This window comes from Lolium rigidum, chromosome 1 (assembly GCF_022539505.1).
Source record: "Lolium rigidum isolate FL_2022 chromosome 1, APGP_CSIRO_Lrig_0.1, whole genome shotgun sequence".
NCBI classification, from domain to species: Eukaryota; Viridiplantae; Streptophyta; class Magnoliopsida; order Poales; family Poaceae; genus Lolium; species Lolium rigidum.
This window is the reverse complement of record NC_061508.1, coordinates 248,779,320-248,804,142: the sequence shown is the minus strand read 5'-3', so window position 1 is coordinate 248,804,142 and position 24,823 is coordinate 248,779,320. Positions and strand designations below refer to the sequence as shown.

At 47.9% G+C, this 24,823-nt stretch overlaps 2 protein-coding genes across 2 annotated transcripts; one reads left to right on the top strand and one right to left on the bottom strand.

Annotated features, from left to right (window-relative positions):
* Positions 1-10,865: 10,865 nt before the first annotated feature.
* On the top strand, positions 10,866-15,884 carry LOC124692445. The gene is made up of 8 exons (XM_047225830.1): positions 10,866-11,231; positions 11,372-11,512; positions 11,634-11,726; positions 11,803-11,929; positions 13,470-13,576; positions 13,883-13,963; positions 15,112-15,197; positions 15,287-15,884. Exons 1-8 carry the CDS (start codon positions 10,866-10,868, stop codon positions 15,501-15,503), a joined length of 1,218 nt encoding a protein of 405 aa, XP_047081786.1. The 3' UTR covers positions 15,504-15,884.
* A 596-nt stretch (positions 15,885-16,480) lies between these two features.
* On the bottom strand, positions 16,481-19,930 carry LOC124692436 (probable pre-mRNA-splicing factor ATP-dependent RNA helicase DEAH5). Its single transcript, XM_047225817.1, has one exon. The coding sequence runs from the start codon at positions 19,893-19,895 to the stop codon at positions 16,710-16,712; it is 3,186 nt and encodes a 1,061-aa protein (XP_047081773.1). The 5' UTR covers positions 19,896-19,930; the 3' UTR covers positions 16,481-16,709.
* Between the last annotated feature and the right edge of the window lie 4,893 nt (positions 19,931-24,823).

Below are 24,823 nucleotides of genomic sequence, written 5' to 3'. Positions count from 1 at the left end.
TCCGACAGAGTCAGAACTTTGAAGCTATATTGTGTATGACAATATTAGTGACATATTTCAGACAGCGGAATTAAGGTTCCACCAGAAGATCAAACATATTTAATGCCAACTCATTTGGAAATGAGTGATGCGTTGAGACGCAAATGAATTACAAAATACATACGTTTACGAGCGTGTCGAATCCGATGACTAAAAACCTCTCCCGTGAGCAATACATGATAAAGCACCGAGAAGGCCAAGGTGTTATATCTTTACAAATGTAAACTAGATTATTGACTCTAGTGCAAGTGGGAGACTCGAAGGAGATATGCCCTAGAGGCAATAATAAAGTGGTTATTATTTATATCTTTATGTTTATGATAAATGTTTATATATCATGCTATAATTGTATTAACCGAAACATTAGTACATGTGTGATATGTAGACAACAAAGAAGTCCCTAGTATGCCTCTTAAACTAGCTTGTTGATTAATGGATGATTAGTTTCATAATCATGAACATTGGATGTTATTAATAACAAGGTTATATCATTATATGAATGATGTAATGGACACACCCAATTAAGCGTAGCATAAGATCTCGTCATTAAGTTATTTGCTATAAGCTTTCGATACATAGTTACCTAGTCCTTATGACCATGAGATCATGTAAATCACTTATACCGGAAAGGTACTTTGATTACATCAAACGCCACTTAGCGTAAATGGGTGGTTATAAAGGTGGGATTAAGTATCCGGAAAGTATGAGTTGAGGCATATGGATCAACAGTGGGATTTGTCCATCCCGATGACGGATAGATATACTCCGGGCCCTCTCGGTGGAATGTCGTCTAATGTCTTGCAAGCATATGAATAAGTTCATAAGAGACCACATACCACAGGTACGAGTAAAGAGTACTTGTCGGGAGACGAGGTTGAACAAGGTATGGAGTGATACCGAAGATCAAACCTCGGACAAGTAAAATATCGCGTGACAAAGGGAATTGGTATTGTATGTGAATGGTTCATTCGATCACTAAAGTCATCGTTGAATATGTGGGAGCCATTATGGATCTCCGGATCCCGCTATTGGTTATTGGTCGGAGTGAGTACTCAACCATGTCCGCATAGTTCACGAACCGTAGGGTGACACACTTAAAGTTGGATGTTGAAATGGTAGTACTTGAATATGGAATGGAGTTCGAATATTTGTTCGGAGTCCCAAATGAGATCCCGGACATCACGAGGAGTTCCGGAATGGTCCGGATAATAAGATTCATATATAGGATGTCATTTTATGTGAATTAAAATGTCGCGGAAGGTTCTATGGAAGGTTCTAGAAAAGTCCGGAAGAAACCACCAAGGAAGGTGGAGTCCACATGGGACTCCACCTCCATGGCCGGCCAACCCTAGTGGGGGAGGAGTCCCAAGTGGACTCCCCCTTAGGGGGCCGGCCACCCCCCCATATGGGAGGTGGAACTCCCACCTTTTGTGGGAGTCCTAGCTTGGCTAGGTTTCCCCTCCTTATGGAAGGTTTTTTGTTCGGGTCTTATTCGAAGACTTGGATACCAACACTTGGGGTTCCACCTATATAATGAGGGGCATAGGGGAGGGGCCGGCCACACCAAAGCCACAAGTTGGCCGCACCCCCTTGAGGCCGGCCACCCTCTCCCAAACCCTAGCCGCCCCCCTCTCCTCCATATCTTCCGCGTAGCTTTAGCGAAGCTCCGCCGGAGTTCTTCACCGCCACCGACACCACGCCGTCGTGCTGTCGGATTCAAGAGGAGCTACTACTTCCGCTGCCCGCTGGAACGGGGAGGTGGACGTCGTCTTCATCAACAACCGAACGTGTGACCAAGTACGGAGGTGCTGCCCGTTCGTGGCGCCGGAAGCGATCGTGATCAAGATCTTCTACGCGCTTTTGCAAGCGGCAAGTGAACGTCTACCGCAGCAACAAGAGCCTCATCTTGTAGGCTTTGGAATCTGTTCAAGGGTGAGACTCGATATCCCCTCGTTGCTACCGTCTTCTAGATTGCATCTTGGCTTGGATTGCGTGTTCGCGGTAGGAATTTTTTTTGTTTTCTATGCAACGTTATCCTACAGCATCAACAAGCAATGATGCAAAATAGGATGTTGATGGACGAAAGTAAAAATAAATTGGCTTTGTGATCATTAAGAGAGTCAATAAACAATCTGAGATAGAACGGTAAAATACTGACTAAAAATATATTATTTTTCCCGTGGCAACGCACGGGCATTTGTACTAGTACCTTACATTATTCTTATCCTTAGAAAGACAAGTCCAGGTATGGGGTGCTTGGTTTTCTGTCTCGCCATTTTCATTTCTTTTTTTTTGCTCCCCCAATCTCCTGAGTTGCACAAAATTTTCTCTAGATCTGCGTAGCTTTATATGGCCTCTAAGTTGAGCCTCACAAGGTCATTATTTTGGTTTGCTGGACAGACAATGGCGCAAGTTAGAGAACTTCGAATTCCAACACAAGAAGTTATAGACTAAAAAATTGTGATGGTTTTATTGGACTCATACAAGGAAAATGAATACTTACAAGCCATACAAACATTGTGATAACAAGCTTTTCTTATCATAGATTCATCAACCCTTAAAGCCGATATTTGCAATTTTTGTATAGTTGTAGGAATCTGATGTTGATTTGCCACTATAGTATAATGACCAAGACTCAGAAGATCCAGAGCAAGAAGAACAATTAACAAACAATAATGAGAAGAGTCATCTATAAAAAAAGTAATACCTATTACAACCAAGAACCGATGTTTCTATGGGTACAAAGGAGTACAAGATGTGTTCTCTTGGTGCCACTTAAGACTTCTTATGTAAACGAAGCACTACATTATGCGCTAAATGGTTGTATTTGCAGCTAATCTTCCTGAAGGAAACTATCTAATATTTTAGAACAAACTTGAGTAATGACAACTATCTCATAGAGTTATGAAATGGAATAAGGTCTAAACATGTAAATCAACCAAACTCCATATAGCCTAGTTGAAAGGAACCAAAAATACGGCTTGGAATACAAAAAAAATCTGATTTTGTTTACAAGTTCAATTAGATGCTTCATAAAAAATTTAAACACAAAAACGGTTTATGATTTTTAAATATTCTGGGCCATGGAGCCTAATAATTAGTTGAATTTCTAGAGGGATATCTTTTTCTATAGATTGGGTCAAGATTTTAAGAAATTTTATCTTTGAAGAAAAATATATTTCAGTTAACAGAAGGACAAAAACTTGAACTTTGCAGTGCCAAATTTTACAAAAGAAAATGAAAAATCCAAAACATCACCATTTTCGTTGCTCTGAACTTCGGACTGGTGTTCCGCTAGGCAATCTCTTTTAAACATTGCTGCACTCTAGGGGCTCAATCCAGGCCACCTGAATCTGGGCCGTCCGTTTCTGTGACGTGGCGCATTGTGAGCCGTCCAACCTTTCGATCGAGCCATCCTGGCCGTCCGACCGGTCTCTGGGTACTGCTCATGTGGTCCGAACCGTCCAAATCGCGCGAATCCTTTTCACCGGCCGTGCCCTGCCCGCCCACGCGCTGACAAATAGGGCCTGCTTTCCCCGGGGCCCGGATGTCAGCGGCAACGTCTGCGCGTGTCGACGTCGTTCCGCACCGCATCGCGGTGGCTCCGGCTGTGCTTACCCACGCCCACCGGGGGCATTTTTGTCATTTCTGTTTTCATTTGCTGCGGGAGAGCCGGACGCAAGCGGTGCGTGCCGGACGTGGCGGCGCCTCCTTCCTCGACGGGTACAGGCCGGGATGGGCTCGCCGGCGATGGAGGGGCCCCCTCCTCCTCCGTGGAGAGAGAGCGGACATGGCCTGCGCTGTCAATCTTCGCTTCGTTCGGGGCTAGCCTCGGGATTTCGCGTCCTCCGGCGCGCGCGGCGCCCGACGTGCTGCCCCCTGCTTCGTCGTCGGGTACGCCTCTACAGCCGGCGACGTGTTTCCGGTGCCCCTGGGGGCTCCTTCTTATCCGAAGCCGCCTCTCTCCTTGCTTTTCCCCCACCCACTCCCGCCGCGCGCCCCCTCTTCTTGCTCTTCTTCGCTTCCTCTCCAGATCTCGTCTGGGTTGACCTTGCGACAGCCATGGCCCTCGTTTGTGCCGCTGCTGGTTGAGGTGAGCGGGCTGTATGCTGCTCTCGTCGGCAGGCTGCTGAGTCTGGGCACCAACTAAATCTCTTGCTTGTTCTTTTTTGTTCTTGCAGGGATCTTCAACACCGGTTGATTGTTCTTGGAAGGTACTGGCGTCGTCCCGTGCTTTCTAGGAGGTGAATATTACTTTCCCATGGTACACCTGCTGTTGTTCTTGTTCTCATGTTAGCTCTTCTTAGATTTAAATGCTAGATCTGTCCTGCTGCTCAACTCATGGTACTTACTATTCGTCTTGCTGAGTATGGATCCTCGATATGTATGTTTGCTACCTTTCGGGTGGTTAATTTGGATCTAGGTTATGGTAGATGCTTGTAGATCTAGGTTGTTTAGGAGATATCATCAGACTTAGGGGTTTTTGTTTTTTGCTTGTGGGTGATATTGTTTTTCTATCTGTGGAGAGCAAAGACATGCTAACCTGGCTAATTCTTTGCCTGCTGCGAGTGAGACCTCAACAGTGGTGCATCAGTTACAAACGTGATTAGGCTTCAGATACTAGGATGTCGTTAAATGTTATCTTAGCTCTGCATCTTGTGGTAAAAGTTTATCTCCTTTTATCTGATACCTTCTAATTTCCCCTCACTACCGGCCTATGGTCCCAGAGCGACCCAGCCTAGGTTTAGTCAGTGTTTGTTGTTAGTATAGCCATCTTCTCGGGAAGTTATTTTAGAGCTGACAATATTAGGGAAGATCAGATACTTGGGACATCCCATCATCATAAGTAAAAGTATGACATGTTACCTGCATCTTCTCGAGAATTGGCAATATTCTGCATGCGACAAATAAGCGCCCATAATTTCATCATATGGCTGCCACAGCAGCCAGCAACAACCGCAACCATGGACGTTAGATTAGCCGTGTATAGCATTGGCCTTTGAGTAGCTTTCATCACTGATCTGCTTCTTTTACATCAGATTGTGCTGACAAGTGCGTTTCTCTCCATAACGAAAATAAAGTCACCGGTTGAAAGATCATCTCGATTCCTTTTCAAGGTCAACATCAGTCGTTTTCTCTTAACATTGTTTCAGAATTGGTAGACATTGCATGACAGACTGTAGTGCACGACGCGTGGCATCAATTGTCCGGATGCTCAACTAGCATTGGCATACGAAACCCGGAAACATCGGTGCATTTCTTGGATCTCTTTTGCTGCTCCCAATCCGATCCTTTACTTTTATTGCTATTGTTGGCTTAAATTCTGTAGATCTAGCTGTTGTGCCTGTAGTATTGCTGAATTGTTGGTTCTGTATCTGTAGGTGTTGTGCCTCTTGTAAATATACCACAAACGTCGATGCATTTCTTTGATATGTTTTGCTGCTCCTAATCTGATCCTTCGCTTCTATTGATGTGCTCTAGCTGGTGCTGGTGTTGGTTCTGGGTTGGCTTCCTCTTGAGGATTTGTGCGCTCTTGGTATGCTTCTGCGCCTCGGCTTACTCAGGTATAGTTAGCTCTGCCTTTAGTGGGTACAGTTCGCTTTACCTTGCCGTTCGGTTGGTTGGTTCTACCTCGTGCAAGTGTCGGTTTGTGTCTGGATAGGTTTGGTCTTCTTTAGTTTGCAACCCAGCACCATAATGGAGGAGCACGCCTAAAGAAGACCAAACCTATCATCTGCTCTAGGACACCCTTGCCTTCTCTTAGAGGTTCACCTAGAGTTGTGTTTAGACCTGCGTAATGTTTTCTTTTGCTCGGTCGTCACTCGCCACGTTGTGGCTCCCCTTGTAATTTTTTTTCTCTTCTACCCTAATGAAGTGTGGCCTAAGGCCCTTCCATAAAACACTGTAAAAATTAGATGTCTGAGATGCTGAGGCATATCTTGGTTTCTACCAAGAAAAGCCAATGGTTGGCAGTGTCAGGACTCGCACGAATAAACACATTGATGTTTCTGCTATATTCACTGCCCGTGATTTACTGCTCTTAATCCATTTATTGTATGTGCTCTAGGTGCTGAGTTGGTTCGCTCTATCAATTGGCATATTCGGTGTATGCTTTTGGCTGTTGTTCTCTTCAGGTATTCTTCATTCTGCCATGCCCTTTCTCTCGCTTGGTTTACGGTGGGCTATAGGACTCTTGCTCGGTCTGTCGCTTTGCTCGCCGCAGCTGTTGCTAGGTTAGCCCACGCTTCGCGCTCGTTGTTGTGGTAGGTTCTGATGAGTCCGTGGATACGGTACTTCAGCTCCGGTTGCTCTGTTCTCACCTGGTTTCGTCGGTGCATAGGATTTAGGCTTGTGTATTCTTGGCATTTTTTAATATAGCGTGTGCTCATGTTGTAGTAAGCAGGCCCTTTGCTCGAATAAGTGTTATTTTTCCATTCTGTGAGTTAAATCCTTGCATTATTATTGTTGGTTTCATGGGTGATGTTGCTTTCATTTTCATATTCTCTCTTTGCCCTGGTTCTGTAGGGTATTTTGTTTGTTCATGCCTGCTGTACAGGATGCCTCGTAATCCTCCGCCTCGTAACCCTCGGCCTCGTAATCCTCGGCCATCTAGGCCACGGGGTGTGCGTGTGCCTGCTGTCCCTGGAACTGCTATTCCTCGTCCTGCTCGGGCTCGACGTCCCCGGCCGTTGTCTAGGACACAGGATCCTCCTGTGCCTACTGGTCCTGTGCCTTGCGATCCTGGACCGTCTGCTCCTGTAGATTGGTCTAAGTATAAGAGAAAGAGTAGGGCTCCTTTTATTTCTTGTCTTCTGCCTCCCCCCTCCCTGTTGTGTCTCCCAGTGAGATTTCTTATGTTGTTTCATGTGTTTGGTTGGATAGGGGATGGTTTTCACCCAAATGTGGATCCCTCTATTCAGGCCCGAAACCGTAGGATCCGTAGGAAGACCATTGATCTTCGGCGTCATAAATTCCGAGGTGCCATCCCGTTGTACTATTTGTCTGCTTCGTTGTTTGGTTCTCTGTACCATGTTGATGTTTGCTGTGTCCTTTTTTGCGATGTACATAGAGCATGTAGTGACGAGCCCCCTACCGACCGATTGGACAGGATTTCCGCACGAATTTGCCGAGTCTCTGGAAGGTAGGTTGTGATGTTGTCGTGGTTTTCCTTGCGTTTTATGTTCGCAGGGATCTTACCTTTTTCTTCGCCTCAGCGAACTATGCAGATAGATCGTACCATGGCTCTCCTGAATATCGGTGTCCGCACTGCAAGGCGGTTTTCTGGACAGTAGCGGAGCTAGACAGAAAATGATGGGCGGGCCAGTCTGAAGGATAGACCAATAAAACCTAGTGGATCAGACTTTTAGGGGGCTGAACCTTAGTATTTTGCTCAAAACCGTTTCTGCTTGAGGTGATGCAGAGGAGAGTACAGTTTGCCTTTGCCCATGGTGTTCTGGTTATGAATCTAATGCCTATTACTCTTTCCACAGGTATTGGTGCTGCCTACTTTTTCTTCACGAAACCAAGATCTTCTTCACTTTCATGTTGGGTAAGTGCTCCTCATCCTTTATGTTCTTGGCCTGTTCAACTACCTGCTTCCAAGATCTGTACTTGCTTGGTTGCTTGCAAGCATATTAGCTCGGGGTAGTTAGATCTACAAACAAATCTTTTTATATTACTTGTAGCCTAAGGTAAAAGGGTGTATTATTTATTGCTCCTGATCGAGGCAAATCTATTGAGGCCATGGCAAAGTTAAAGATATGTGCTGCATTGGAAAATTGGTTCCTTTTGTACTAGATTCAGACACTACTATGCCTTGTATTAAAATGGCTTTATGTATTAAAATAGCTCTTTATCCTAGCCACCAATTTTGATTTTTCCCCTCCTTAGGTTCTTCTCTCAAAACAAAACTTGACTCTGATTGTGTCATCGTCAACAAAGAGCACGCCTTTGAAGATGAGCGCTGATAGTGGTATTGAAGATTACTCCGTAGGGTCTGCTTCGTCGATTAACAACAAGGTGCAACCCCGGACTTTCATATGCTCCTTCCATCTCGGAAAAGAAGGCCATTTTCACCATTAGTAAGATTAGAGGGTCAACTAGCTATACATGATTCAACATACTAGAGGTAACTATTACTGTGTAAGCAATGTGCAGAAAAGTAATCAGAATAGATGCTAACCTAAGAGCATGTCTAACAGGCCCCGTATAACCCGCCCACCCCGTAAAATTCCGGCGACATACGGGGCAGGCGCGGTTTGGGCCGTCTAGCAGGCCCCGTATTCGGGCCGCCCCGTTTCGGCGGAATACGGGGCCCAGGAAATCGGCCCCGTCGCCCCGTACATATAGTGGGCGCAGGTGCGAGTGAGGGGTTAACCCCTCACTCGCAACCCTAGCTCCGCCGCGCGCCGCCGCCTCCTCCTCCTCGCTCCGGCGAGCAATTAGCCGCTCCCCCGCCACGCATTCCACCCCAAAAGCTAGGATGGACTCCCGCCGCCGCGATGAGGTCCTCGCCGGCGAGCGGATCGAAGCGATCCCGCTCGCCGGACACCGTAGAGGAAGCGTGGCGGCTGAAGTGCAAACTCTCGGCCGCCGGCGGCCGTCGCGCGGCCTGCAAGTACGCCGGCGCGCTGTACGTGCCGGACCCGCTCCGCGAGTTCGCCGCGGGTGGGCGGTGGTCACAGCGGGACCCGCCGCTCAAGCCGATGAGCGGCGAGGCGTTCGAGAAATGGCGCGCGCGATGGCCGCGCGACCGCGCGGCGTTGGCGGAATGGAGGGCGACCATCGGCAGCGGCAGCAGCGGCGGAGGAAGCGGAGGCGGCGAGGAGGAAGCGCGGCGGCGGAAGAGGAGGAAGAGGAGGCGGCCTACCGCCGTGCGGTCGCCTTGTCCGAGGCGGATGCCGCCGAGCAAGCGGCGGCGGAGGCAGAGGAGGAGGCGGCGGCCATCGCCGCCGTCCGGGAGTTCGAGGCGCGGCGAGCGCGGGAGGCCCGGGAGGCGCGGGAGGAGGCGGCGAGGATCGCCTTCATCCCCTACGTCATCCTGGACGAGTAGAGGTAGGTTAAGTAGCATGATCCGTAGTATGATCCGTAGTATATGATCAAAATGTGTGTATGCTCCCTACTATGATCAATGAAGATGAACTTCCCGGGGTTTTAATTTTTGAAAATACGGGGCGAAATACGGGGTCTGCTAGACGGCATGGCTCGAAATGGAGCAGTTTTTCGATACGGGGCGAAATTAGAGCCTTATACGGGGCAGCGAAATACGGGGCCTGTTAGACATGCTCTAAAACACTCTATACACACCCTGTTACAGTAAAACCCCTTAAAACCAACAAGACATGATATATACTGTTTTGATTAGTATTCAGGTATATTAGCTATTGTTGGCTTTCATTGTAGCTGACCATCTCTCTGCCAATGATCCATGCTACAGAATGTTCAAATACTTCTGACGATTCCAGGAGCAATGATGCTTGATCAAATGCTGATGCAGCTTGGACTTCCACCAGCTCAATACCAGCACAAGCTATACGGAGACAACAAGACATGTGTGTCTGTTACTTTCAACACATCTAAAGTTCTCTTTCAAGGTTCCCTTGTCCCCACGACTATATCAGGTATCAGGAGCATGGACGTCGCTGTAGCTCACCACACAGCAGCTGTCGCAGCCATAAGGTGTCTGCAAAGTGCAGCTAACCTGGTGATCAAGGATTTAAACTACGGTCGATTAATGCAGCTACAGAAAGAGAACAAAAAACTGAAGACTGAACTCAAGAAGGCAAAATTTAAAAGCACAAGACTGGGTAGAGGTTGGTTCCTATCTGTTAGACACATGAGATCCTTTGCTTATCAGTTTCATAACATGGCAATATTAGGCTACTTTGGGGGACAGGAGGTCATACATGATGATGTGAAGGCAGCTTTCTCAAACATAAATAACACTGCGCAAATGCTGAAGGAACGAAGCGCTAGCCTACAGACCAAGCTGGACGAAGAAGAAAAGCCCCTTAGATGAAAAAGATCGGGTGTCATGGCTATGATCTTTTGTAATATAGTCCTTAGAACTGCTGAACAGAAAACAATGGATTGCCCTTAAGGCTGCAGCTAATCAATTTAGCTCTTTTGTTGTATGTAACGGTACTATATTCTTCGGTCTATCAACATGTGTAGAGGACAACTCTTATTAGTATATTCTAATGACCTCTTAATATAATGTACTATGCTTATGTATGCCCCTTCTACTATATTACAGCATTGTTCCCTCTAATTTTGTTCTTTCACAGGGTGTCTTCATTCCTACTTACTCGCCTCACTTTCTCTTGATAATAGATATTGTGAGAAGGAAAAAACAGTTGTCATGTCGCACATTGACACACGTTACAAATAAAGCCCATTAATACTAACAACGGTGGTAGAGGAATGGCGGTGGAGGGTGGCCTCTCCCTGGCCGGCAAGGGAACATCGGTAGACGGCCGCCTCTCCCTAGCTAGGGGAATGGCGGTGGGTGATGGCCTCTCCCTTGCCTGTAATGGAATAATGGTGGGCGGTGCCCCCTCCTTGGCCGGAAGGGGAACGGCGGCGAGCGGTGGCCTCTCCCTTGCTAACTCCAAATCGACCTCTTCCAGCCCTCTCCCTGCCACTATGCACTTCGATTTCATGATTTGTGCATCCAAACATGAAATAGAATTGGATGCCACCTTTTAATTTCAGCAATTGTTTCTTCTTATTTTGTTCTGTCACAACGTGTTTTCATTTTCTGCTTGCTCGCCGTAGGCGGGCAAGCGCGCGGCAAGCCGCGCGTCTACTAAAAAACAGCAGCGTCGATGTTGGCTCCTCCCGCCTCCATCCGTGCCCTCGCCTTCCACCGCCGCCTCCCCTTCCCCCGCGTCCACCCTCTCGCCCTCCTTCCCCACTCGCCGCCGCCGCCTCCGCGGCCCTGCCCTACCCCCGCGCGCTCCCTCATGGTCTCCCCCGCCGAGACAGCCAGCGAGGAGGAGGCGGAGGAGGAAGCCCTCCCCGGTGCCGCCGGCGCTGGGGACGGCGGCGAGGTGAGCACGGAGGAGTGGCAGCGATGGGGCACCTCCGCGCCTCTCCCGGCGGTGGTGTCCGACGTCGTCCGCCAGCTGCTCGACATGGAGTTCGTGGCCGGCGAGAAGATGCGCTTCGGCGGCCCCGGCTCCAAGATAAAGGTAAAAACTGCCTTTTTTTTCTTTCTCCAATCACCTGTCGGATCTAGAGGTTTGCTGCTGCTTCTGTGCTCGACGCGGCAGGAATTGAATCGACGGGAATGCTACTGAACTCATGGCTTCATTTTCTCTTCGACTCGTAGGGCGATTTCAAGGACGTGGAGGACAGGAAGCACAGGGCTGTCTACGAGACCCTCGCCGACTCCGACCAGAAGCTGCAGTACTACTCCGCCCGGCAGATTGGTTGCCGTCTGCTCGGGAGCAGGGGCTATCTGTGCCAGAAGGTAGCCTACGAGCCAATTCAGTGTTATGCACAACGCAGCAATTTGGGTTTAATGGTTTACTGAACTGAAGCTTGTTTTCATTCCAAGAGTTTTCCTGATGTGCTGATCCATATATTTGCAGTGCTGGCTACCGATGGAAGACTGCATGTGCTCGAAACTTGCCCCTCGCAGTTTGTGGAGTGGAATAAGATTCTGGCTATACATGCATCCGAAGGTCTGCCTGAAGATCTTATGCTGCATTTGCTGCTATATCCTTTCTTTGGATTGTGTGTGCATCTCTCTTCTTTCAGGACTTCTTGCGGCAAAACAACACTGGGAAGTTACTCTGGCAAGTATTTGGCACCGAAGCTGCGTCCCTGTGTCTCTTCGGCATCCAAGAGCATGAAGATATAATGTGGGATGCATTCCAACGTTCAGGTAATCCCAAAACCACCTTCAAAACATGTGAATTCTCTTTCTTGGGACGAGAGCTTGTTATTAGACCTTTAACTTGCTCATTTTCATGTCTTGCTTATTTGATAGCCTATCCTTATATACCGAAAACCTATGCCGAAACAAGGAACCCTTTGAATGCATAATCATTATGATTGAGTACCAAATTATGACATATGCATGAAGCAAGGTTCAGGAAAGCGGAAAGCGGAATTAATCGGTGCGGTGGCCTTCCGCTTAGAGCTTATGCATTTAGTGCGTGCTTAAGCGGTGCTAAAGCGTTCTTGACTTAGTCAACGGCAGGACCAAAAACAAGCGAAAATCAGGAATTTCAGGCCAAAGAACAAGTATTATTTGAACAGAACAGTGGAATAAAGATAGCTTACCGAATCAGATCAGTACACAACAACACAAGTACACAGTAGATCGTATCATACAATCAGAGATCAATTGTTCATACTTTCAGTTTCAGACTTTTAGTCCAGCATAACGATTTAGAATGCAGGAATCATATCATATTAGGTGTATCACAGAATTCAGAATTCGGAAATCAGATCAATACACAACAAGTTCACAACATAAATTCAGAAATCATAGTAGGTGTATCACCGATCAGAATTCAGAAATCATATTAGGAAAAAGGAATATCACAAGTTTGAGCGGGCTAAATCCCGCGCTCGCGCCAAAAGTTACCGTGTCCCGACAATTTCCCATGGGCCCAAAAGTTACCGCACATAACGCTTCGGGATTGCTTTTTCAACGCTCTTGCGTGCCTAATCATGATTTTTAAAAAAGCATAATGATTAATTGCGCCTAGCGCTTAATTAGCCGCTTTGGCCCTAATCGATGCGGTACCCCTCCGCTTCACGCTTCATCGCGCTTAAGCGGCCGCTTTTTTCCGCTTTACCGAACCTTGGCATGAAGCTAACTAACTCAAGATATAACATTCCAATCAAATGATCCAATACATGGCACAATCGATCAGTGTGAGTAGCTACCTCATGACCTCATGTTGCTTTGATCCCACATCCACACGTCCAAGGCGACCTTTTTTTTGCTTTGTGATTCCTTTAGTGTACTTTATGTACTGAATGCTGTGCATTCTTGGGTGTTCCTTTTCTGTTTCTAGTTTCCACATAGGCCTTTTTAGTTTAATCACTGTGAGTGAGTCTGCCCATGCACTGTGTGGTTTAGCTACGTTGTGGCTATTGAATTGAATTTTTTTTGCTGTTGCATTGATTGATGATGACAGAACCTCAGAAGTTATGTTTCACACAAACAAATGCAGATTGCAAGTATTGATGCCTGGATCATGTCATTGGGGCTGGAATGTTGTGTCGACCCAGTTTATTTATCTTTTAGGGGAAATATTTTGTTTAATTACTCGTGCTCCATAGAAGATTGCATCATTGATCAATCATTTAGTAGACCTATTAGTCTGTTTATCCTTCACTTGGACGTGTATGCTTAATTGCGTTCTTCGCATTTAAATACTGTATATATCTGTTTTGATTTTGTCTTCCAGGAAAGGAGAAGGTCTCATTTCTGTACCCAAATAAGAGTGTGACCCCCAAGTCTGTCAAGGATCTTAAATTTGATGATTTGACCTTGAATGCTGAGCTTCAGGAGGTGGTATGTATTTCTTTTCTCTAAGCATGTCGTCTGTGACTTACCACGTAACTGCATAAGCAATGCAGTCTTCTTATGTCCCACTTGTGACTTTATTTGTTGGAAATTTATCATCATCATCATTATTACTACTACTATTATTTGTATGAATGTATTGATGTTGACCCAGTCCTTTGAATGTATACTGGTTTTATGTGTTTATGCTGTAATAGAAGAGATATTACCTTTCATGGTAGAAATAACATGCTGCTGCGAGTGCAAGATATCACTGTATTAGTAGATGGTAACGACTTAACTTATGCACTGTAGGGAGTGCAACGCGAACCTCTTAACTTGGTTTTGCTTGATGGTACCTGGAGTAATTCTGCCGCATTATACAGAAGACTGAAGGTACAGTTGATTGCATTCCTTATTCAGCATACTGCACTCCTACTATTTGTTTGTGTCTGCTTCCTCTTAAAAAATCAGATTGATGCAATCTTGGTTTACATGTAACAAATATTGTTCAGCCGTTCAGGTAAGCTTCATCCTTTTTCCTTCTTTCATGTGATTGTGTACTCCTCTTAAACAAGGGGAAACCACACTCCCTAGGGGTCTGCCTAGATCCTGGGAGCCAGCTGAGCAGAGCAGATTCAGCTCTCGGAGGAAGAAGCTGACGGAAAATACAACGGAAAAAGGGGAAAAAGGCCCATTTGCCCATAGGGGTTCGCTACTGCTACTGCCCCAGAGGGCAAATACACCTGCCTCTTCTAGTATCCACTTGCCTCTTTTCCTCTCTTGCAATGCAGTCAGCTCGCTTTGACTCTCCTTTGGACACACGACCAATATGTCACCGTGACCTCTCCCCCGTAGAGGAAGCAAACCTGGAATAGAGACGGCGGTGCTGAGGTGTGCTGCTGTGTAGCATGGTCATTGGTGGGGATGGGGGATGGTGTGCAGATGTGTGCTGCCGTGGATGGCGAATCTGAATATGGACCACCAACCTGAGGAGGAGAGGAGCCGACAGAATGGGCCTGGCATGTCAAAAGAATCATCTTGCAGAGTATGGTTGACATTGTCTTGAGGGTTACCAAGTTTTAAGATTGTGTTCTTCTTTTCAGATTTTTAGGATCTTTGAAACATAGTTTTCAGATGGGTTCCACCGTAACTTGTTTTCCACTAGATATTTTCTCATATACTAGGGCCTTGTTGATCCGCGGAATTATTTTTAAAATGCAGGATAGCAATGCCATATCCACTTGATCCGTACATGGTTGTGTTTGCACCAAAGTTCGTTTGAATGAACCATAGGAAAAACAAATGAATAAAAATTCCAAATGATTAATAATATTTGTGGATGGTAGATTTCATACGAAATGTAGTGTAGTGCAAAGCAATCCGTTGGAAAATATAATCCTACAAATCAAACAACCTACATATGAAAGTTTCTAAGGATCCAATCCTCCAAATTTTCTGTGAAAATTGCTTTCAATCAAAGAGGCACTAAAGCATGCCACAATTACCAAGTGAACCTGGGTTCTAATATCTGTGGTTTACAGGAGAGGTGGACTGCAATATGGGGGGAGGAAGACATACCTTGTATCTCACTGTCTATGCTGACTGCCTCGGTGATGCATAAACTGCGGTGAGCTAAAAACTACACTTGTTGTCTGTATTGATGGGTTTCTCTGTGTCTCTAACCCTTACTTTTGTTGACATGTTTCCGTGAAACAGACCTCAACCAGCGTGGGATCGTACCTGCACTGCAGCAGCCGCAGCTGGTCTCCTCTCTGAATTGCACATGCGGCCTGAGCTGAGTGAATTTGATCTGGAAGGGCAAGCTGAGGCAGTGGAGTGCTCGCTGGATATCTTGCTAGATGCTCTCACAGTTCGGCGGGTTCGCCTGGGTCGGTCTATTACCCGAAGAGAGAGACATAGAAACTGCATATAGTGGAAGGTGCTCGCTACATCGGCTTATAGATTATGATATGCATGGGAGGTTTATTTAATCCTTTTTGCATAATCGGGGAGTTGATTAGAGTCTTTTAATTCACTAATTCATCATTGTGGTGGTGTTCATTTTGTTAATGGTTTTGTGTTGCAATTACTGCTATGCAGAATTTTGGCAACAAACTGATATGCAAACTACATTTGTAAGGTTCTAGCTGCGTTGCTAGAAACAGAATGAAATGGAAAAAAAAACCCGAAGGTGTATGAGATTAATGTGTTGCGAGAGGATCGCACACGGGCTAAAACAATGCAAGTCTGTACTGTTTAGCTATAGGAATTATTCAGTATTCCTACAGCTATTGAACTGTTCTTCTGAATGTCCTGCATTTGCGCACATGGTGATGAAGTAAAACAGAGCTTAATCAGTACATCACGTGTGCTCTTAAATCAGTGGCACATTCTTCACCTAACATTAGGGCGCACAGAAAGCAGAGATAGTAGACAACACTACTAGCTAGTGTCTCCATCAATTCCAAGTTGAAGACTCCTACGCCACCTGTAGTTTTGTAGCAAGATAACACAGATATATTTCCTGGAGGAACAAGGTGTCACGATTAACTAGTAAAATAATTTGCATCATTTTATGGTGGAAACACAGGCCAAAGATGTATGTAAATAAACATGAAGTTCACCCACTTTATAAAAGAGAAAAAAACCCAAAACTGAAGTTCCTGTTTCTAAACAACTAACGAGTCAAGGATGTTTATCCCAAGGAAAAAAGAAGGATGTTTATCATGAGCAACAGGACCTGAATCCGTTGCATCATTATTGGTGGATTGGTTTGATGAGTGATGACCAGAGAGCAAACATATGTCGTCATGAATATAAAAAACAACAGGCAGAAAACAATGCACAGGTTTGGCTCTGAAAATCAACAGTGAAACAACGACAATACACAGTTTCCTCGTGGGACAAAGATATGTATATGCATTTCGGGTTATATCTAAACCAGAGGTGAAACATTGTCTCACAAGACTTCTAAATCCAAACAGAAAAAAGAAAGCTACATACGTGTGCCACTACTCAACACCCTGCTCGTTCCAGCAGATTCATCAGGTACATATTACTATGTATTTACACTTTTACTCAAGCCTAAATTACATCAAAGAGCGGCAAGAGAGAAGTAAACCCATGCCCGGAAAGAAAATCATCCATGTCGCTTGCTGAGGCGCCACGAGTTGGGCTCGTTGTATCTGTCATGCAGAGGCTCGAGCCTTTCCTGGCGCTTCCGCTTGCTCATCTTTGCCGGGTCGATAGATTTGTAGAACCTCGGTGCCAATTCGACAAGCCATGCTGGGCTGATGGCTGTGACCTCCCTCATGTACTCTTTCGAGGTCATGACAATTTCGTTGTAAATCACCCATTGTGGCTGCTGATGAAACAGTGCACTGCTTGGGTGGATATATACCTGCTGGTTATCAGCAAGGGTCCTGTATCCTCCTCCCTGGGAATCCTTCCTGGCAGTGTTGAAGAAGAAGCCTGCGGTGATGGCTCTTCTTACCTTTGTGAGATCATTGCCAGCGGAGACAACATCAAGCCTATACTTGTCCATGATCTCCAGGAGCTGCTTCCTCACATCCTGTGCTCTCCTCAGTGATGATATCTGAAGAAAATTCTCAACGCACCATGGTCCTGAAAATTGCTTTGCCTTCCACGCCTGATACACGGTCAGTAAAGTGATGTGATCCCCTTCCGGCTGGAAAAAGTTACCCCTTTTCCGATCTGCCTGAGTTTGTTTTTCCCTCGGACGATAGAACACATTCCCAGTTTGAATCATTGCAATGATAGTCACTATTTCATCACTGCATCCGAGGTCCACACTAGCCAGGAGCATTTTCGAAAGTGGTGGTTCTTGTGGAAACTCGGCCATCTTTTTCCCTAGTTTAGTAAGCAGACCTTCTTCATCTAAGGCACCAAGGCTGTACAACTGTTCCATAGCAGAGATAAGTGCTTGAGGTGCTGGAGGGTCCATGAAGTCAAATGCCCCTAGTTCATTGATCCCCATTGCCTTCATATTAAGAACTGTCCACCCCAAGTTTATCCTCTGAATTTCCGGAGTTGATGTTGGGGGCATTTCATTACGATACGCGCATTCTGTGTACAGACGATAACACTTGCCTGGGCCTGTACGCCCAGCACGCCCTGCTCTTTGCTTAGCTGATGCCTGCGAGATCGGAGTGATAACCAGTGAATCCAGTCCTCGTTTCGGGTTATACACGTTAACTTTTGCAAAGCCTGGGTCAACAACATAGTATATCCCATCAATTGTAATAGATGCCTCTGCGATGTTGGTTGCCACAACCACCTTCCTCTTCCCAGGAGGAGTAGGTTCAAAGATCTTTGACTGCATTTCACTTGGAAGAGCACCGTACGCTGCATAGATTAGCAAATCGGGTGCATCCTTACCCAGCGCCTGCATCTTCTCGTGAAGATAGCTACAGGCATGGTCAATCTCTTCCTGGCCAGTCAAGAACAAGAGGATGTCGCCTTCAGGTTCACTCATATGGATCTCCAACACAGTGCGCAATGCAGAATCCATGTAATCGCTCTGTGGCTGTTTTGCATACAGTATCTCCACAGGAAACGTCCTTCCAGGAATCGTGAAAATATTGCAGTCGAAGAAATATCCAGAGAATTTCTCTGCATCAAGAGTAGCGGAAGTGACAATCAACTTGAGATCATCTCTCCGCCTAATCAGCTTCTTTAGCAGGCCAAAGAGGATGTCCGTATAGATGGTCCTCTCATGTGCCTCATCAAGCATGATCACAGAGTAACCAGAGAGGTTCCTGTCTACCATAATCTCCCGTAGGAGCATACCATCTGTCATATACTTGACGACCGTATCAGGTCCAGTGCGATCGTCAAAACGTATGCAGTAACCAACTTCCTCTCCCAATCGACAACCAGACTCCTCCGCTACCCGCTTTGCAACCGACTCCGCAGCAACCCTGCGAGGCTGCGTGCACGCGATTTTCCCACCTGCAGTGTAGCCTGCCTCGGCAAGGTACTGAGTAACCTGCGTGGTTTTCCCCGACCCCGTCTCGCCGATAACCACCAAAACAAGATTGCGATGAACAGCTTCGATGAGCTCATTCTTGAGCCTGTAAATTGGAAGGCTCTGCCTCTGCTCCTGCAGGGAAAGGCTCGACCTCTGCCCGAACGTTACAGCCTTCCCATAAGACTCCTTCTTCCACTCTGGCATGCTCCGCGCTGATAGGCCGGCGCCCCTCAGCTCCTGCGCGATACATCGGCCACCGGCATCGGGCACAGGATCTTCCCATGGCCGATTGAGATCCTTGGGGATGGAATCAAGCATTGCTCTCTGCTCCTGGCTTTGAATGTCACGCCGCTCCTTGACAAGCGCGGCTTGCAGCGCCGCTGCTCGGCTCAGTGACCCCTCGGGGTTCCTGGAAATCCTCACCGGAGACAATTCAACCGAGGAGCGGCCCTGTCCAGATAAGAATGGTGGCTCGTCTTCGTTGAGCTCAATCTCGAGCTCCTCCTCCATTTCTTCTTCTTCTGACTGGTACTGTGTCCCCTCATCATCGAGCGCAGCGGGGTAGTCCCTCGCATTCAGTGCCCCGGAAGCAATCAGCTGTTTGAGCTCCCACCTCTCCGGGGAGCTCATCCGCCTTGCCCGCCTCCGCGGCGCAGGCGGCCCCTCCTCGGCAATCACAATTCCTGACAGCCCAACCCTCTTCCCAGAGGTTGAGGCAGGAGCAGCAGATCGATTGGCCCTCGGAACAGCATCATCATCAGATTGACGACGCGCTGGCGGCGGGATCTCCCTCCCAGTTTCCTGATCGAGGTCCAGCATCGACAGCGCTAGGTTCCCCCAGTCCAGGGAGACGACCTTGACGAACACCCCCTGGCCGCGCTTCACGGCGGCGAGGGCAGGCATCCGGGAGGCGTGGACGAGCCCCTCGCGGCCGCGCGCGCCGTCGAGGCGCACGAAGCACCCGGCGTCCACCACCCGCGTGACCCTCCCGTGGTACACCAGGTGAAGCTCCGGATCCGCAGCGCCGTCGTCCTCCTCTTCCTCACCGTCGTCGGAGGCGGGGTTTTGGGGGGCGGGAGCGGGAGCGGGAGCGGCGGCGGGGATGGCGTGGATGACGGTGTGGAGGGTGCGGGCGAGGTAGTCCGGCGCCTGGAAGTCGTGGTCCCTGAGCCTGGCGTGGAAGTCGGCGACGGAGGGGGAGCGGCGGGCGAGGTGGACGATGAACTCGGCGAGGTCGCGGTCGCCGACGCCGCCGTGGGCCTCCAGCTCGGAGCAGACCTTGGAGACGAGGGATAGGTCGGTGAGCCGCCGCATCGCTTCGCTCGCCCCCGCCATGGGCGCGTCGGCGGCGGCGGCGGTGGCCGGTTTGGATGCTGGCGTTGCGGCGAAGGGAGAAATTAAGAATCGTCAAAATCGCGTAGACGACAGATTAGAGGCCCAAATCACAGTCACATATGGGTCGAATACGAAGTCGGTTCCTCTAGTCTGATTTGGATCCTATACTATACTACAGTCGGTTTCCGTTCGTCCGCTCATGAACCTTCGGTGTTGAAAGTTTTTTTTCTTTAACAAGAGAGGGGTCTGGAAGACCCCAGAGAACCATTCATTCAACACGTGGCGGGTACATTTTACATCGAAGTCCTTTTACATCACTCGCACAGAGAAACCAACAAATTAAAGAAAGGACCTCCGAATTAACAAGAAACACCCTGGAGCAAAAGAAGAAAACGCAATTAGGCCCCTGGGCGTCGCCGCCACCAGTCGCCGGCGATTTCAAGACGTTTCCGTCGAGATACGACACCAATGCCCAGCAACACACTTCCGGCGAGGCTTAGCATCCACCGGCCACCTCTTCTCCTCCGGGGACGGACCACTTGGCGATGAAGAGGTGTTGAGCTCCAGTGAACGAAGCAGAGGAGGGCCTCCAGCATGGAGGTTGGAATAGGGCCGCCTTGCCGGCCAAGGATCGCGGCGCCGCATGAAGACGCCGTGTGTTTCGCTCGAAGGAGTTGTTGGACAGCAACTCCGTAGCACCCTGTAGGCAGAAACCAACGAGCAGGGGCCACCAGAGCATCGCCACCGCTTCTCATCTGGCCACCATGGCGAGGAACAAGAAGCTGCGCGCTAGCCTTGGCCAGCCACAAGCCACATCGGCAGAGAGGACAGGGTCCTCCATCAGAAACCAAAATCAGCACACCACACTCCAGCTCCTCCTCGCCACCAAGGCCGGCCGGGAGAGAAGTCACAGCGTACCTCGCCGCAGGAAGAATGATCCCCACCTCGCCTCCACGGCCGGCCTGGTTGCTTGTCGCCTCATCTCCCTCCGACCACCGGAGCAGAGAAAACGCCAGCAGCAACCCTAGCTTGGCCAAGATCTGGCGGCAAGGATCCTGGCCACCGCCTCCTCTATGGGACATCCGCCCAAAACGGTGGCAAACAGCCACAAACAACACTAAAACCTACAGATCTAAACCTAAGCTACTCCGGCGCACCACCTCCACCGTCTCCGATCGGCTAATCCGGCGGAGAGGCTTCAAATCGGCCCGACGGAGAGAGAGGGGGCGACCGAGTACTGTAGCGAGGTGAGAGCTATCGGGGGGAATGATGTCTGACCCTTCTATGGTGTTGAAAGTTGAAACTTAGAATTCTCGCCAGATCTTTTCTCTTTCTTAGGGACTTGGAACGGCATATCATATACACCGCCTGTTGCGGCGTATACCGTCGGCGCCGCGTACTCTTTTTGTAAGGGTATTTTACCCTTATCCATTATTTTGGTAACAATGACACCGTGCTAGAGTATTTGGCCTAATATGTTTATAAGGATAATCTCATGTATTAGGCAATGAGGCATAAATGGTGTATCAAAGGAACAAGAAGGCTAAAGGAGACCCCCCACTTCAACAACAATCAAAAAGGGGTCTACGGCGAAATCCGGTCTGCAGCCCGGTCCAGCCGAGACCGACAACCGGCCTGTCAGCGCACTGGCTCGGTCAACCGGTCGCCAACCGGGGCGGTCCGGCGCTCGATCCGATCGACCGGCCGCCAACCGGGCTCTACACGAGAACACGGCAAATCCGGTTGCCGACCGGTCAGCCGGCCTGACGGACCGGCGAGTCGGCGCACGGCCCGGTCGGCCGGTCGCCAGCCGGCGCCAACCGGCTGCCAGCCGGAGGAGCTCCGGGACCAGCAAAGGGCGTCCGGTCGGCCGGTCCGGTCGACCGGCCTCACCACCGGGCTGTCCGGTCGCGTGGCCGGTCAGCTGGGTTTCTCGAGGAAAAAGCTGAGGTGGCAAGTGACCAACGGCCATATTTCGAAGAACACTATAAATAGGTCTTCTCCTACCTCTGAACAGTTAGGCACTACACTACAAGCTGTTCTTGAGCTCTCTCTCTCTTACTCCATTGCTAGAAACACCAAAAGCCTCAGATCTACCTCCTCCTCCACCCAAACTCAAATCCCTCCGGGGAAACGATAGAGGAGGACTCGATCTACTGTTCTACCAAGCCAAATCTCATTCCCCCTGTATTCATTGAGAAGCTTGCTTCCTAGGGTTCCTTGGAAACCCTAGGTGGGCAAGAGGAGTCCGGAAGCATCCGGGCTTTGGATTTGCTCCGGGCAAGATTGTGAAGGTTTGGAGGCTACCTCAAAGTCTACCACAAGTGAGTGAGCTATTCCTTCGTGGGATAGGCTCCGGAGAATAGGGTGAGCCTTCGTGGCGTGGGGAATCCTTCGTGGGACCTCCACACCTCCAAACGTGATGTACCTTGTTGCAAAGCAAGGGAACACGGGAATACATCCTCGTCTCCGCGTGCTATCGGTTATCTCTAACCAAACTCCTTACTTGTGATTTAACTGCCTGTGAGAGCCTTCGTGCTCGAGTTAGTTGTATCCTCATATAGGTTGCTTCACCTAGTTTGCATTAGGCTCATCTTTATATTCCGCAAAGCCTAATATTGCAAAGAAAGAATTAAAACTTGTAGAAACCTATTCACCCCCCCCCCTCTAGGTTTACCATCTGTATACTTTCAATTGGTATCGGAGCCTAGACTCTTATTAAGGGCTTCACCGCCTTAAGAGTGAGATGGATAAACTCTTCGAGGGTCTAGATGACGACTCTAACCTTTCGGTTAAAGAGATGAAATCTAGACTCTTGGCATATGATGCCGAGAAGAAGAAAAAGGAGGATGAGCTACAAAACCAAATGACAGAAATGTCTGCCATGCTTAAGAAATTAACTAGTGGACCTCCTCCTAGTGCGGCTTCGGCCTCTCTAGAGAGCTTCCATGAAGTTAATCATAACTATCCCAAAAACACTTCACCCATGCCTCATATAAACCATAGTGGGAATGTTCCCCATTTTGATGGAACTCACTTTCCTTTTTGGAAATCTTCTATGGAATCTCATATTCGCAACTGCAGTGTGGAGTTATGGGAGATCATTGTTCATGGATACCGGGAGCCACAAGATCCCATTCGATTGACCTCCACCGAGTTCTACAACCGTCAACTCAATGCCTCCGCACGTGACAAGATTAGAAGTAGCATCAACCGCAAGCTTCTTGATCAAGTCAATGACATCGACTCCGCTAAAGAGTTGTGGGATCGGATCGTAGTACTCCAAGAGGGAACCGATTTGATCCAATCAGCTCTTTATGAGACCGCAAAGCAAGAGGCTCACCAGTTCATGATTCGAGATGGAGAATCCGTGCCCGATGCCTACGCTAGGCTTGGTGCTCTTAGAGTAAGAGTCAAGGGACTTGGTGTTGAGAAGTACAACGATGGCTTCGAGATGAATGAAGCATTCATAAAGTCCAAGGTCATTTCTATGATTGCCGTCAAGCAACAAGACACCAACCTTGCACTCAACTTGCAAATCATGACCAAGAGTGCCGATCTCAACTCCGATGATCTCGTCTCCTATGTGGCCGCCAATGAAAACATGGCCAAAGCGGGAAAGAGGCTCATGGCAATGAACCGTGTTGATGAAGCCTCACACAATCATGAAGCGCCATACAACCTTGCTCTCAAAGCTAGGGCCGATCATGGAAGCAATGAAGACTATGAAATTGAAGAAGAAGAAGAGATGACTTCAACTAGTGACATTGCTACCGACTTTGCTTTCTTTGCCAAGAAATACAAGGAAAAGTTCCCATTGATCCTCAATGACAAGAAGAAGAAAAGAACTTGCTACAATTGTGATGAAGATAGCCACTTTGCAAATGAGTGCCCTTATGAAAAAAGGGTAGACAAGCCAAGATTCATCAAAGGGGTCAAGCCAAGATTGAAGCCAAACCCAATCAACGATCGATTCAAGAAGAACAAGGGAAGAGCCTTTGTTGGGGCCGAGTACTTGTCCGATGATGAAGAGGAAGATGAGGAGAAGGAGGCCGGGGTGGCCGGCTTGGCTTTCTCCAAGCCCGGGTCACTCTTCACATATGACTACTCCAAGGACTACTCCACGGAGAATGATGTTGGTTCTTCCTTCATGGCAAGAACAACTCAAGATGATGACTCCGATGACTCTCCCTCCTCTACAATCGTTGGCTCTTGTCTTATGGCAAGGGAAACCAAGGTAATGGAACCTCCACCTTCCCTATCTAGTGTTCTTGATGATGAAAACGAAAATCAAGAAGAATTAATTGTGCTTAAGGAACTCTATGATGTTAGATGCACCCTTCGTGGTGAAGCTCTTGTCAAGTTTGATTTCTTGATGGACTCACTCAAGGAAAAGGATGAGTCCATTGAGGAATTAGAATATCATTTAAATGAGAAGGAACGGAGATTCAATCTCCTAAGACAAGAGCTAAAAACCGAAAGGTGCATATCTCAAGGTCTTAAGCAACAAATTGAAACTTATGAACTTGATAAAGTTAAGGACCTAGAAACTATTGATAGGGCTCAATCTTTGACTCAAGTGCTCCATACCTCAAAGGAGGAACTTGAAGTTGCTCATGCTTCTCTCACTAGGGATCTTGACCACCTTGAAAGAGCTAAAAGCTTGTAAAGGATGAGCTCAAGAAACTTGGAGAGAACCATGACCTACTCCAAGAAACCTACACAAAAGCACTTGAATCAATGAAGGATCCCATTGTTGTTGAAAAGCATGCTAGTTATCCTACATCTTTTACTAGTGAGCATGCTAAGCTTGTTGAGGAACATGTTCGTTTACAAGAGGAACTCTCTTTGCACGTTGAGACCAATGCATATCTTGAATCCTTGGTGACTAAATATGGTCTCGACTATTATCCTAATGAATTCTCTTG